Genomic DNA, 15,302 nt, shown 5'->3' with positions numbered 1-15,302 from the left:
GTCCCCCATTACGACCAACCGGCAGGCTACCACTGCTAGCTTCTTTACTCTAATTACTGTATTCTGAACAAGCAAAAGCTCTATCAATATTCATCCTACTTGGTCTTGCCATTTTCTCCGAACGTCCTCCTTTACGTCAAAACCATAACACCAATCTCGTATTTTCTTGTTCGCGATGCCATACGCATACCGGTGTTCATCAGGCTCCTCGTTGCGAGGAATCCAGTCCATTGACGAATATTTCAGACTGTCGTCCCGTACCTCACGCCCAGCTCCCTCAGGCAGATGCAATATTGTGCCCGAATGTAAACTTGCCTCTGCCACCTTCTCCGCCCTCGGCTTCCGAGCCTTCTCAAAGACTGCCACTGCCATTTTTAGCCGCGTCCCTTTCTCATTATCTGACAACGCTTGAATATTCTCGACGTCCTTGTAGGCCAGCTCCAATGCCTTCGTCAACGCCACTCCATCCTCTACCGCAAGACTCACTCCCATACTCAGCCAGAAGGCCATAGCATGTGCGCCATCGCCCAGGATAACTCCTCTACCACTCTCATGCGTCCACCTCTCCAGCTTCGGCACGGCCCAGACTGGGTAGTTAACGATTTTTCCATCCTTCGCGATATCCATCAACTTCTGAACCCTCGACTCAAACGGCGCCATTAATGTGTCTACCGCCTCGCGATACTCCTCCGGGCCATAGCCTTCAGTATTCCTATCATCCCGATGACTCAACACAATATTCAGCATGGTTGCATCCTTGACCAAGTACGTCATGCAACTCGCCCCATCCTCGACCCATAGATGACTAGCCCTCCCCTCCAACAACCCTTTCAAGGCCTCCTCCCCCCTCATCCGCTCCACACTCGCCATAAGCCGATACGCCGCCCAACCCGTCGGTCTCGCATCAGTCTCCCCCTCCCCATCACCCAACAGACTCGCCCTCGCCGCACCATTAATCCCATCCGCCGCCACGACCAACTTCCCCCTCACGACCTCTCCACCCCTCAACACCACCTCCCCCACGGCCCACCGATACCCCACAACCTGACACCCCGTCCTGACCCGCACCCCAACCTCCGCACACCGCTCACACAAAATGGCATGCAACACGGCGCGATGCACCACGATATACGGCGCCCCATACTCGCGCTCCATCCCCGGCACATCGACGGAGCCCAAAACCTCGCCCGTCTTGCCCGCGCGGATGTGCATGGCGCCCGGCACGATGGAGCGCGCGAGCAGCCGGTCCCGCACGCCGAAGGAGAAGAGATACTTGACGGCCTGCGGGGTCAGTTGAATGCCGGCACCGATCTCGGCGAGGTGCGGTGCAGATTCGAGGAGGGTGATGCGTGGTGGTGGCGTTAGGGGGCTGTGGGAGAGGGCTAGGGCGGTCTGTTGTCAGGGAAGGAGGGTTAGTTCAAGAGGCGGGCTTCAGTGGAGCGCGGGGGAGGCGTGCGGCGTACTGAGAGGCCGGCGATGCCGGCGCCGACGATTGTTACTTCCCTGGATGAGTGTTGCGGTGTTGGGGTGTCGGTAGATACAGGACCTGGTACGAGTGTACGGTCGCGGCTGTTGCGAAGCGGTAGCCTGGCGTCTCAATCGTCGGCTTTACGTCCGTATATCAGCATATCAATCTATGGAACGTGTGAGCAGCCCCGAGCGAAGTGAATTCCATGGAGTCTCCTCATGCTCATGGCTGTATGAAAGTGGTGCGAAGGCATCAGCGGAGGTCGGCGAAGTCATTTGTAGTATCTATATAGCGCAGCCAATCAGCGCACGGGGATTGGGTACAGGACCAACTCTTAGCAGAGAGGTCCATATTGCTGAGGAACTCGTAGCAAGCAAGAGTTGGGCGGGTGGTAGAAATCTATGTACGCTCTCTACGCTACTCTCGGACGCTGTCACGGGCAGACGTTGGTGGAAAAAGCAGCGCACGAATCCGAAGCACCAAGGTGCAAGCTCGGCCGAGAGCCTACAGGAGCAAGCATGTCTATACTTGTGGTATAACGATCCTTTCTGCTCATCTATTCGCCCTGCTTGTTTCATTCTACGGCATCTATCCAAAATACGCCTCGTCTCTGGTCTATGGTTACGCTGCCGGGGCCTCGTGGTCCCTGCGCCTAGCGACTAGACGACGATTTTGCTGTACTCACAAGAAGCCACGAGGCTATGGTGACCTGATCGCGCACCTACGGTGATGAGAGCGTGCCTTTACGATGGTGTATGGCGCAGCTCGGCGTGGCTGTTGCGATTGAAGGGCTACAAATGCTGCATAAAACCTCGCTCGCTACAGTAACCTGGGCAGAGCTCTGCGGCCCAGACACATGGCGCGACACAATGGACGCTCGTCAAAGTCAGCTCACCTCCTGTTCGCCAGAGCAGACTCGAGCTGCTTGAACGTATCTTCAACGTGCGTGGGGATATCGACATGGGCAATAAACCCCTTGCCGTTTGGGCCGTAGCCATGCTCATTATCGCGAAGGCGGGGAAGCTCACCCATGACCAGGTCCAGAAAGCGCGGCATGGGCCAGAGACTTGTGGATTTGAGCCCCGGCACATCGAAATCGAGCTCACCGTCTTCACCGAACTTCACTTTCGGGACGAAGGTAGGGCATGTCTGGAAGTGAGGAGGTGTTGCATGGTCGGAGTAGACTTTCTGAAAGGCGGCGAGCGTCCTTATTGACATGGTTGGGTCTTGAACAATGACCATGGACTTGGGGTCCGTCACGCCGGCGGCATCGAGGGTTTTGCGAGCTTCGATGGCATTGGCACCACAATTTGTTGATTTGTCTTCGACCAGGACTTTCAGCCCTGTCTGTGTAATAGATGCAGAGGCGTAGAATTTGTCCAGGATGGCGTGCAGCACTTGAGCTTCTGGCAGATCGGCTGTGGTGTTAGAGATAGACCGGTACATCGGATGAGCAGCAACAGCGCGGTAAAGATAGTCTGTGGAGTGCCCGACGCCGCCACATATCACCAGATACCGCGCCAGATCTGGATTCGCTTCCAACGCTGTGAAGACATGCTCGGCGATGGGCAAGATGGAGTTACCGCAGAGGACGATGACATCGACGGGTGGATGCTGGAGCAATGAGTTGCTTTGGGCGCAGGCAAGGAACTCCGATATTTGGTTGATTGCAGCGACATGGGTTGCATCTAGCGTGGGATTCATGATTAGGAAGTGCACTAGACATCAGGCCGTCAGCACTGTTGTTGCTAAATTTCCCTGTACCTGACTGACAGAGCCGCGAATGCCGTCACTGCCCAGAGTAAGTCTTGGCATTGCACCTGCCGGACTGTGTGGGCGTCCGTAATCGGACGATCCCGAGATTTCCGCTCTTCGCCCTCACCATTCACGCTTACATGTCTTTCTTCTGCGAATTCGAGACTGAACCGGCCAACAACGAAATCCGAGCACGTTCCGGATGACCTGCCTGCCCGGTTATCTCAGGCATAAACCGGCTTGGCCTCGTGAATGCTGCCCGCTCACAGTCCGCGGGGCGAAATGCCAGTGTAACCCTTCACCGGCTAAGTTCATGTGCAAGTCTTGGCTCAGGAGCCGCCATGCCTGCAAAGGAAGCTTGCACTGCAACCGAGCGGGACGGCGCAGGTGCCAAGGGCGACTTTGCATCATTTGGGCCTGCTCCGAGCCAAAGCTTCGATCTCTTGGTTGATAACAGTGTCGTGCCTGGAGCTTACTTCCCCGCCTTACCCATGAACATCGGTCCACGCCGCCACCGAACAAGACAACAAGCGTACCGGCTTACCCTCGATCGGCAGGCAACATGCACACGCAGTCCGCCAATGTAACACTGAGCACGATATCATGGCACGATATCGCGTATCCCGCTATGTCAGTGCCCTGGCCACCACAAGGGTAGCTGCAGTCGGCTGATGGAGGGCTTTGGAATAGAGCTATCATCAGCTCGTTCGTAGCGGCTATCTTTTTTCCTTCAAAAGAAGCTCCGTCTGCTGGTCGGTCCCTTCCGACTTGCTACCGTTCCCCCCGTGTTGCATTTAATTCCAATAACATGGCAGGAATCATGTGGTCCGCTCTTGCGGCCGTTGTGCTGCCTTTGGTGACAGCCCTTACTCCAGAGTAGGTCCTCTACACCCTTGCTACGATGGTTGCTGACTCTCATTCAGAGGCATGATCGCGGCTCCTCGGAGAAGTGAGATCGTTCCTAACCCGACGGGTGTAAGTCCATGGACACCCAACAGCCCAAACCACGTACTAAGAACTGCAGGAATGGGGACTCTTCTCTGCGACAAACTATTCGTGGGAAGACCACGAGTCCACAGCGGTGTGGAACCTACTCAACCTGACCAGCGGTGAAGTCACATACCTGGCCGATGGCAGCGAGATCTCCGAAGTCGTGTGGACTGGCAGCGAGAATGCCAGCACCGCTGTCATCTACGTCAATGGTACCAACGAGGAAGCAGATGGAGGCATTAGCATCTACTCCGGCGATGTGACTTCACTCAGTGATGCCACTCTCCTTGGCTCGCTTCCCGCTCCCTACGCTGGCCTCAAGCTGGCGCTCACTGAAAGCGGAGACATCCACTTCCTCATGTATTGCAAAGCATATCCAAACGGAACCGCATACAACCCGGAGCTTGTGCCCGAGCCGTTGACCACCGCACAAATCTATACCACAACTTGGGTCAGGCACTGGGACACCTGGCTCGATGAGACTCGCAACAACCTCTTTGCAGGCGTCCTATCCGCCGATGGTGACAGCTTCAGCTTCGATGGCAACCTGACCAATCTCCAGCAGGGTATCGGCAACGTTATTCGTGCCGACACCCCAGACTCTCCCACGGGAGGTCCAGAGACCTACGATATCTCTCCCGACGGCCAGTTGGTAGCCTGGTGGACGCGCAATATCGATAGGCCCGTGGCCAATCACACGCAGGCTTTCATCTGGCTTCAGCCATTCGATGGCTCTGCGGAAGCGGCGCCCATTAACCCGTTGGACGGTAGCAGCACTCCTCCCAACGCAAAGGGCTACAGCAGTGTCCCTGTCTTTTCGCCTGACAGCCAATATATTGCCTATTTCCAAATGGACACCGACGGCTACGAGTCAGATCGTAACAAGCTCTATGTCGCCAACGCGAATCTTGATGATCCCAACATTACGGTCTTGGCCGAAGACTGGGACCGCACACCAGACAACCTAAAGTGGGCAAACGACGGTCAGGCTATCTGGGTGACCGCAAGCGAAGCCGGGCAGGGGCGCCTCTTTGGAATTCCCCTATCCGCTTCTGCAGACTTCCAGCCCACCAATATCACCGATCTGGGCACCATTGCCGCCTTCTACGTGTTACCCGACGATAACATACTCATCTCTGACAGCAAGGTCTGGTCGTCGCGCGACGTCTATACCATCTCTCCTGAGGGCGAGCTGGTTACAGACCTATTCCACTCCAACGAAGTCGACGAGGAACTTTCCGGCCTCTCCGCCGCGGATTACTCGCAGTTCTACTACCCCGGCAACTTCACCGACATCCAATCCCACATCATCTACCCCGCCGACTTTGACCCCAACCAGACCTACCCTCTTGCATACATCATCCACGGCGGCCCGCAGGTCCCACACTCAAATGCATGGTCTACGCGGTGGAATTTCAAAGTCTGGGCCGACCAAGGCTACGTAGTCGTGGCACCCAACCCGACTGGTTCGCCCGGCTTCGGCCAGGCCTTCACGGACGCCATCCAAAACAACTGGGGCGGCTCCCCCTACGACGACATCGTCAAGGGCTGGGAATACGTCGACGCCAACTTCGACTACATCGACACAGACAACGGCATCGAGGCGGGCGCCTCGTACGGTGGCTACATGACCAATTGGATCCAAGGCCATGATCTGGGTCGCAAATTCAAAGCCCTCGTGACGCACGACGGTAGCACCAGCACACTCAACCAGTATGCCTCTGAGGAGCTCTTCTTCATGCAGCACGACTTCAATGGCACGCTGTGGGAGAACCGCGACAACTACGACCGCTGGAACCCGCTTGACTATGCGTCGAACTGGGCCACCCCTCACTTCATCGTTCACAACACCCTCGACTACCGTCTCCCCGAGAGCGAGGGGATCATGCTGTTCAACATCTTGCAGGAGCGTGGCGTGCCCAGCAAATTCCTGAACTTTCCGGATGAGAACCATTGGGTGCTGAATCGGGAGAATAGTCTGGTGTGGCATCAGCAGATCTTTGGCTGGATTAATTACTATAGTGGGATTAGTGACGTGAGTCCCTTTGAATAAATGGAACGAAGAGGCAGTCAGACGTGTTCTCCAGCGGCGAAGGGAGGACGAGAGCGAGCAGCCTCGCTCAAGTTGATGATGAAGGGGGTTGTTGATACGTATACATCGTACGCTCAAACGTGAGCGGTAAATGATAATATCTCGTACTGGGCTGTCTGTCTGTTCGTCTGTCTGTCTGCCTCACTGATCATGTACTTTCTCACAACCCCGGCCTTCTGTCCCGCGGGACGATTGCGTCGGGTTGTTTGGGTCTGGTGGGTGTCCGGTGGGTGCTTGGCGGGCTGCCCAGTTGGGGCCCGCTGAGTGCAACCCACTTTTTCCATTCCCTGCCGAAAGCTGCTGTGTGCCATATCAGGCAGGCGGCCTTCCTTGTTCGTTTGCCAAAACTCCCCGTCCTTTCGAGTCCCCGTGCTGCGTGTCAAGTACAGGCAGGGCAGAGTGCGCAAAATGACGGGGTTTCATGCAGGCTCGGTCGCACAAAGTGCCTCCTTGGCTTTCTTTGATGGGGGTCAAGAAGATGTAGCAGGGCAGCTACGGGTAAGTCGCAAAACAGTGCACCAGGCAATCGTTACGCATGCGTACGAGTAGTTGCAATTGGGGCAAAGGCCACGGCTTACGAACGATCAAGCGTTGGCGGGGTAGAGGTTGTGGGTAGCATGGGCATTATATTTTCTTCTTTCCTCTCTTCACTGTTGCAAAGATATCGTGCATATCAACCGATGGGAGTCGCAGGACAGCTGAATCGACGGACGCCATCCAGTCTCTGCACCATCATGTATGATTTGTTCTACTGTGGCAATGCTATGCAAGCTCACTATCTCGCTCAGCAATGCGAACAGATGTTCTGCGAAATGTTTTCCCCAATAATCCCAATCCCAAACCCATCCTCGTGCTGGCCATTGAGGCGGGGCCGTATTGTATGATAAAAATTCTGAAAGGTCGTAATGTCGTCAAGCTTACATGTGTATGTGTGTACAACAATTTCATACGCAAAGGTTTTGTATCGTGTAGTTGTGAGAGTCGACAGAGAGTGACAAGTTGATCCAGAGTGAAGGAATGTCTGATGTTGATCAAGAAGATCGGATTCTCCATTCTGTAGTGGATATGCGCCGATCATGTTTGACGACGCGACATGCCCACTCGTATGCTCATCTTGTGGAGCAAACAACTCCCAAAGACTCCATCGCGTTCAAGTGCTATGAAATCCTGGGGCCGGGAGCCGCGTGTCGGTATAATGAACCGGACGTACTCTGTGTTGACACTCGCTCAGAGTCATTGTTGAAGTTTTCGTTGAGCGTCAGAGAATCGCCTATTCCAGAACAATCCATATCATGCTTCCAACCATGGCGACGCAGACAATGATTGTTAAAATGGCGGCGCCGGCTTTGTCGCCGGTTGTGATGGGCTTCTGTTTCTCAGTAGGATCCTCATTCTTGGTTTGACCGGCGTTAGGATCACTGGACGACGTGGCACCGCTCTTCTGTGAGAGGGGCGCCATATCACTCGTAGCGAGAGTTGTACCGATGGTAGAGAGAGCAGCCATCTGGGATCCGGTTAGTAAGATTTTTAGAGGAAACGATGCAACTGCTTACCTGCTCACCAACACCAGTCTGTCCGGTGAAGGTTGTGGTATACCACTGAGCGCCACACTGACTGCCGCTGCCACCGTCACACTGTCCAGCAGCACCTTCCGCGCTCTTTGCTAGTTTGGGATTGATTTGAGCGGCCGATTCAGGATAAAGCATAGCAGTAACGGCCAGCCAGCGAGCCAGATACGCCTTGAAGGATTTCTGATCTTGATTGCAGATCAATTTTTCTTCGCAGAGGTATTCAACCATGATGTCGCCACCTTTCTCAGCTGGGAAGAACAGCTTGTAGGTACTGTCAAGCAGTTCGTCGAGACGGCCCTTCCAAGTCGCGTTGCCGTTGGTGGCGTTGTACATGTAAGCGGCACCTGCAATCAGAGTACCATAATTGTAGGTCCAGATATAGTTGGTGGCATCGATGCAGTTGTTGTCGGCGTTGGTGTTATCCCAGATGTAGAGGAGACCGTCATTAGTACGTTCAAACATGACACTCGCCTCCATCCATTCCCAGACCATTTCAGCCCAGTCCAGGTATGTCTCGTTGGCGGTGACGTAGCCCAGACGAGCTGCAAGCTGGAAGTTGCCACCGTTGGAGATCATGTTCTTGAGGTTGTAGCCGACGTTGAAGGAGAAGACTTGCCAGCGGAAGCCACCGCCGCAGGTCTTGGGGTCCCAGTGATCAGCCTGGAAATTGAAGGTTCCTTGGGCAAGGGCAAGCCATGACGGGTCGTCCTTGTCGCTAGACTCGGGGAAGTTGGCTTCAACGGCGTCAAGGGCTGTGAAAGCCCAGAAATCTTGATCGTCGATACCCATGCTTCGGGACTGGTTGGGAGGGTTGAAGTTGTTGTCTGGTCCGCGCTGGAAGAGCATTGCTTCAGTAACTTGAGGGTTCCACGAGTCGTCGCCAGTGTATTGCCAATAGTTGATCAAGGCACCCCACATGGCGCCAGCCTCCCACCAACAGTATGTGCCATCATTGGCAGGATTACACGATAGGGAACCAGGAAGCAGACCTGGGACACCGCCAGGCTTGTCGCCTTCATAGTACGAGGTCATGCCAGTTGCGATATTCTTGAGCGCAGACTTGACGGAGTTCGAATCGCCGATCGTTAGCTGGATCGCAGCCACCGACGAGGCGAAGAGTAACGTTGTCGGCTTCATATTGAGTACACGATGAATGGTAGTGTAGGGCTATCGAACGAAGGACGCGCCCAACAACGAGCGTCCACGGAAAAAGGAGTCGGCAGAATTAGAGCCGTAGAGCGAGAGTGGCCAATATAGTAGCAAAATACGAAAGAATGACACGAAGAGACAGAGAGTGTATATGCAACAGCAACAAGTGCTGATGGGTCGAGGTGATGGTGGGAATAAGAAGATGGGTACAGGGTACGGGCAGCAAAGAACGGGGTTGATGAGAGCTCTAAAGTCAACGTGACGGGATTCTCTTAGCAAAGAAGCGGGGGAAGGTTGCAGGTTGGAGGTCACAGGCGCAGTGCACGACCCCTGGGAGTCGTCGTGTCGCCGTTGGGGTCTCGCAAGCACACAAGACACGTTAGAGCAGAAGCTAAGCCCGGGAGTAGCAGGATTTCCAGGCCCGGCAGCGAGTCACAGGCGTCGGACTGGACCCAAGGAATGTTCTAATTTCAGCTTCGCCCTCCTTGGCCACCCTTAACCACCCTTGTTTTTCTCCATCACCCCTGAAATCGCCTCGATGGGATCGGGACCACGAACACGCAAGCCTTCTGCTGCTCCTTGGTACTCTTGAGTACTCGGTAGATTGTGACAAGCAGCGATGCCACGCGATGCAAAGATGATACAAGAGAAAACTGCGACAAACCCTTGTGTTTCCCCCACCATCTTTACACAGCCTACCTCTTATAACTCGAATAAAATATTACCCACGTACTGACAGTAATAATGATAAATGTCGCTTTTTTCACCGACGCTCTTGGCGCGCAATCTCCCTGTTTTCTCCACCGCTTTCTTCCACGACGACGTTGTGCAGAAATCCAGAGACCCGGAGTGCGCGCAGTAGCGCAACGGCTGCCGGCATCTTTGTATACAAGTCCCAGCATTGTGATTCTGTCAGCGGAAGATGCGGGTATCCACAAACCAATTTTCGCATGGTGCTACACTCGACATCAGATGCTTCATACTGTGTTTCACTCTTCCGGAGCCGCTCTCTTCCCTCGAGTCTGGACCAGGGCCGAGACGCTGTCACGCCGATACGCGGCCATCGCCTAGAAAGCTTCTCTATCTCACGCTTTTCAGGCACCTAACCCCCCTAGACCTCATGTCGGCGTGTCAAGATTGTGCTTGTATCTTTCAGGCCTTTTCAAGTTAGAGCAATCCCGTTTACCTGCTCGTGTGGCCAATTTTGCTGACGTTTCAGTCCTTCACCAATCGAGCTTGCAGAGCACTACCTGCATCGGTAAGGCAGAACCCGCTCGGCCGAGCCTCAATGTCAGAATCAGCCTCGCTACGGGGCTATACTCAATGAGGAAGCGCGACGGCAACGTCCTTGTGTGTGGAAACAACGTGCGCGCAAACTCCTGTTTGAGCTAGATCATAAGGGAGTTAGCAATGAGTTGGCCGTTCTCACAGCAGAATGACTACCTTGTACAGCTCCTAAATCTCGATCTAATGGCCTTCGGCTGTCAGCCCGGGACAATGCGTCGTCTGCAGCCTCGTGAAGTAAATGCCGTAAAAACGCCCGTCACAGAGTCATTGCGAGCTACGAACAGCACCGTGTTTTTCAACTCGCGAGCGCGTCCGACTCTTCCTGCGCTGGCAAATCTTCGGTCCCATGGAACACAGCTGATCATCTTATGACGCGCTGACAGAGACGACATCACGGCTATCGAAGCGATGCCTTGGAACTGACAGAAACAATTGTCATTCGCCTTCCACTTCCTCAGACGGCTATAGGCGGACACCGTCGACACAATGCGCCAGCAGTCTTCCGAAAAGGGTCCAGCCCCGGTCCTGGTTACACTGCGAAGCTGATTCTGTCACAAGGTCAACGTTCTATCACAAGGACTCAGCGCCCAAGAGTGTGCATTAATTCGACCAAAGATCTTACGAGACAAGTAGAGACTACACGTACGTCTACGAGGTGACCGCGTATACGAGATACCTGCCTCATTGGGTAAGTAGGTCGATCCTCTTGCTGGAGCTCGTTTAGGATTTGTATGACTAGATCTGGCTCTCTTCAGACTCCCACGTGCAATAACACTTACAGGGTCTGCAATTACCAACCGCTTATATAACTTGCAGGTTAGCTTTGGTGACCAACATGTCCGCCCAAGTAGCCATTGGCCGCGCGTCTTTATAGGGCAGCTCTCTACCCCGACCTCAGATTCAGACTTCTACCTGTATCTCAAACCATCACAGCATATTGTCAGCGACTATCAAAATGCTCAAGGCATTCCGGACTCTACCTCAACTCAAGGCGCGCCCAACTGCTCGTGTCGTGACGTATGAAGACGGCGAGTCTATCTTAGAATTCTATCCGCCAGGCGGGAAGTATCTTGGCAGACAAGTCGTGCCCGCCGACAACAAAATGAAAGACGGCGGCAAGAGCTTCATGGCTCCGCCTTCTCACATTCACCTTCTGCAGGATGAGGTGTTCTACGTGACTCAAGGCGAAGGTCTCTGGTACCTGCGCGGCCAGGCACCACGTCGCCTCAAGGCTGGTGACACCATCACGATACCGCAATTTCTTCCTCATCGATTCGAGAATGTACCTGGAGGTACTGAGCCTTTAGAATTCGACTACAACTATGATTCTTCCATGCGTGAGATGGAGATGCGCTTCTTCTACAACGTATTTGCCTATATGGACGACTGCCAGCATGCCAAAGTACCGCTCAGCACCCTCCAGCTTTGCGTCTTCTGCGCCGATTGCTGGATGCCTGTTGACCTGGGAATCCCTGGACCCAATCTGATCAATCTTGTCTTCAGTACGCTCTTCATGTGGATCGGTGCTGCCATTGGACGCTTCGTTTTTGGCTACCATCGCACATATCCTGAATACTACCAAGAAGAAGGCAATATATTCAAGAAGCAATCCTGATCGACAAAGCATCGTTCAAACGAGCAATGAATTTACCCGGTACGACTTCCGAACTCAAATCATGTCCCATCTCTGTGCCACCCCGCACCACTCGGCTCAGGGCTGGCCCACTTGCTCAGAACCATCTTGCATCAGCGAGGCGCCCGGGGGATGCGATTTCTTGCGCCAGTCCATATATAGAGTCTGCCCAAACGTCCACGCGAAGACCAGCGTCAGGATCCCGGTAGATGCAGCAGCCAGCGATCCGATCGCAACGTTGTACGCCGCCACGCAGAGCGACAGGAAGAAGAAAGCGAGGAGTATGAGGGTGCAAAGGATGTCCGGAAGCTTCGCTTTAATGAAGACGAAGCGGAGCAATTTCTGACCCGCGAGCTTCTTCTTTGCTTTTCTGATCTGTTCTTCCCCATGTATCAGTCTCTCATTCAAGGCAAAGGCGAGCCAGAGCTCGTCCTCGTTGAAAGAGAGGGCAAGTCTCGCGGCGGTGGCGACCCCAAGAGCAAGGACGAAGAAGAACCAGGCTAATGCGAGAAATGTGTCGAGCTGGCCACCGAATCGCCTGGGCTCTGGAAGGTTGCTGACGATGACGCTGAAGGTTATGGAGCCACCAAAGATAGAGACCTCGAATACGGGACCAAGGATGCCCTCAAGCCAGATTAAGCCGCCGGGCTTCTGGGTTGATGGTTTGGTTGATGAGGCTGAGTGTCGAGATGCTTCCTCGTCAGGAGACGACCTGTTGGGAAGGCTGTTCGTTGCTGGCACGTGTGGTTGCGACATTGCTGACCGTATCAAAGAACTCTAAGTTCACTCACCATACGCCTGCCTTTACGGCTCTCTTTATAGATTATATGCACGACTTTCAGCAGAACGAAATCGACTTCTAGTTACACAGCATTGGCAACACCGACCAGGACTACGAATTCACCCATCAACAGTGATCATAAGCGATGGCGACAGACCTATTTCACCCGTTACGAGCTGCTGTGACACCGGCCGCCCGCGACATGTCCAGCGTTTGGGTAGGCTTGCAGACACGAAGGGAGCTGAAGTCGTATACGAGAACCACCACAACACGGCTGTGCTTAGCGGATTTTGCTTGCTCATATCTTCCGGGCGTCGTATGCCCAGCATCTGCATGCTCGCGCAGTGATGTCGCTGTCACCTTGTCGTTTTCGCAAGCCTCTAGAGGCTAGTGTTGATATCGATAGGCTGGCGTGCACTCTGGCTCACGCAATTATATTCTGAACTCACGGTGACGATGATTGATAGACGGCCTCGCCCGCCAGCACCAAAAGGAACTGGTCCACGCGAGCCGTGGCCGCTAGGGAAAGCCCGAAACCACGACGCTGGGCCTCTCTGCAGGCATAGCCAGCAGATGCCTGTTGGAGTTGAGAAGCTCGAAGAAACCCTGGATGCTAAATTGAGAGCGGCGCCGGGGCTTCAACCAATGACAGGTCTCTGGGGTAGCCATTCCTCTTCTGGTATGTATCGCGGCCTCGCCATACCGTCCTGATCCGGATTGCAGAGCGAGCGATGTCTTTGGGCTGAGTATACACCGTGACGAGGCTATAGTAGTGCTTGCTAGGGCTTTGCACTGGAATAGCACTGCCATGATGGAACAGAATGTTCAGTATGGATTCAACATATATATCCAGTCTATCCCCTTTGTCTCAGCTGCTGTTCCAAACCAAACATTGCACTCCGAATCATACAGACCATTGACCACAACGCTGAACCAACCATGACATCCTCTATACTGCAGAATCTCGCTCCTCGAGCACTCTTTGGCGACGACAGTCCGGATATCTGCCGCTCATACTCGGAAGATAACCAGGCCGCCCCCATTTCAGGCATGTTGACCTTCCACAAGCTGATCACCTACATCGCCGCAGCAGGCCTGGCCATCACCTGCCTCAGCACCTTCGTCCTTGTCCTGGGCCACATCTTCTCCTACCGCGAGCCTCGCATCCAGAAGCAACTGATCCGCATGATCCTCATCGCCCCCGCATTCGCCATCTTCTGCTTCATAGGCGTCGCCTCCTACCACCTGACCCCGTATTTCCCACCCATCGCGGAACTGTACGAAGCATTCGCCCTCGTCGCCCTCTTCTACCTCATGATTGCCATGCTCACCCCCGACGCACCCACCTGGACAGGCCAGCACGCCTTCTTCGCCGACCCGGCCAACGGCGGCTCTGCAGCCTTCACCAAGACGTACATCATGGTCATGCAGCTGCTGCCGGGCCGCATCATCACCACTGTCGCCATCATAATCGTCAGCGCCGTCAACTGCACAGGCGGCAAAAGTTACCAGCATGCGCACACCATCATCAACATCGTCAACGGCATCCAGGCCGCGCTGGCGCTGGTGGCGCTGTTCAGGTTCCTCATGCGCTGGACTCGCCAGCTGAAGGCCGCTGATAACAAGATCGTCGGCAAGCTGGCGTGCTTCAAGCTCATTGTTGCAATTCAGTTCGTGCAGAGGATTATCTTCAGCATCCTTACACAGGCGGGTGCGCTAGATGGCTCGAAGACCTTGAGCTACAACGACCTGAACTTTGGTCTTTCCAATGTGCTGACTGTCGTTGAGGCCACGGTTGTTGCTGTGATGATGGTCGTCTTCTATTGGCCTGGTCAGTACCGCAACCGCACGAACGCCCTGGAAGCCGGCAAAGTCGGGGAGCCGACCAACATGGCTCAGAAGCAGAAGTTGAGCCCCATCCGAGCTGCCTGGGATGCGATTGACCTGCTGGACGTTCTGGCTGGCGTGGTCAGAGCAGTCAAGCTCTTTGGGGCGCAGAGAAGAGGCGGTTCTCGCCGGAATGTGTCCCAGCAAGCATCGCAACAGGCATACTACCCGGCCGCCGATGACTCGCCGCCGCAGTACGGTGCAGGGTGTGCCCGCCAATAGACCGGTGTGGCTGTCGAGTAAAGCATAGATGCGGCGTTAAACGGATGACTTATAGATTAGCTAAGGGACATCAACGTATGCACTTGGAGCGGTGGAGTTCAAATTGTTTGTAGGAATATCAACATCTGTTTCACAAATCATCACTTCAGCACGATCATTGTGTTGCTGAAGTGCACATCCGACCAGGTCGAACGGAGCCTAGGCCCACTAATTCAGATAGAAACGCGTCCAAGCAGCCGCAAACCCAGGAAACTGGCGTTGCTTGGAGCACCGGTGCGGGGAGCTGCGGAACTCTGACTTCCGCTCCCCATGGCGCCCAAGAACACGGATTTGGCTACCGAGTTCAGGGGCAGAGTTGACATTATTGCATGATGGCGTACGAGTCTGACTTCCTAGCAGCCATGGCCCCAGGCGGGTCTCTCATGTGATTGTGGCGTTGTGCTAGTCTTGCTGTCGCAGGTCTGTCC

At 54.5% G+C, this 15,302-nt stretch overlaps 5 protein-coding genes across 5 annotated transcripts; 3 read left to right on the top strand and 2 right to left on the bottom strand.

Moving 5' to 3' along the window:
- Window positions 1–90: 90 nt before the first annotated feature.
- Window positions 91–3,172, bottom strand: HMPREF1541_07837 (uncharacterized protein; the record flags this gene model as incomplete). The annotated part of the gene is made up of 3 exons (XM_008722160.1): window positions 91–1,392; window positions 1,464–1,503; window positions 2,364–3,172. The coding sequence occupies 3 exons, from the start codon at window positions 3,170–3,172 to the stop codon at window positions 91–93; spliced, it is 2,151 nt and encodes a 716-aa protein (XP_008720382.1).
- An 859-nt stretch (window positions 3,173–4,031) lies between these two features.
- HMPREF1541_07836 (uncharacterized protein) lies at window positions 4,032–6,266 on the top strand (the record flags this gene model as incomplete). The annotated part of the gene is made up of 3 exons (XM_008722159.1): window positions 4,032–4,099; window positions 4,147–4,198; window positions 4,248–6,266. The coding sequence occupies 3 exons, from the start codon at window positions 4,032–4,034 to the stop codon at window positions 6,264–6,266; spliced, it is 2,139 nt and encodes a 712-aa protein (XP_008720381.1).
- A 1,309-nt stretch (window positions 6,267–7,575) lies between these two features.
- HMPREF1541_07835 (uncharacterized protein) lies at window positions 7,576–9,013 on the bottom strand (the record flags this gene model as incomplete). The annotated part of the gene is made up of 2 exons (XM_008722158.1): window positions 7,576–7,809; window positions 7,859–9,013. 2 exons carry the CDS (start codon window positions 9,011–9,013, stop codon window positions 7,576–7,578), a joined length of 1,389 nt encoding a protein of 462 aa, XP_008720380.1.
- A 2,254-nt stretch (window positions 9,014–11,267) lies between these two features.
- HMPREF1541_07834 (uncharacterized protein) lies at window positions 11,268–11,927 on the top strand (the record flags this gene model as incomplete). Its single annotated transcript, XM_008722157.1, has 1 exon — window positions 11,268–11,927. The coding sequence occupies one exon, from the start codon at window positions 11,268–11,270 to the stop codon at window positions 11,925–11,927; it is 660 nt and encodes a 219-aa protein (XP_008720379.1).
- Window positions 11,928–13,665: 1,738 nt separating this feature from the next.
- On the top strand, window positions 13,666–14,835 carry HMPREF1541_07833 (uncharacterized protein; the record flags this gene model as incomplete). Its single annotated transcript, XM_008722156.1, has 1 exon — window positions 13,666–14,835. One exon carries the CDS (start codon window positions 13,666–13,668, stop codon window positions 14,833–14,835), a length of 1,170 nt encoding a protein of 389 aa, XP_008720378.1.
- Window positions 14,836–15,302: the final 467 nt, after the last annotated feature.

The sequence above is a fragment of the Cyphellophora europaea genome (genome assembly GCF_000365145.1).
Source record: "Cyphellophora europaea CBS 101466 unplaced genomic scaffold supercont1.8, whole genome shotgun sequence".
Taxonomy (NCBI): Eukaryota; Fungi; Ascomycota; class Eurotiomycetes; order Chaetothyriales; family Cyphellophoraceae; genus Cyphellophora; species Cyphellophora europaea.
This window is presented reverse-complemented; position numbering and strand designations above follow the sequence as displayed.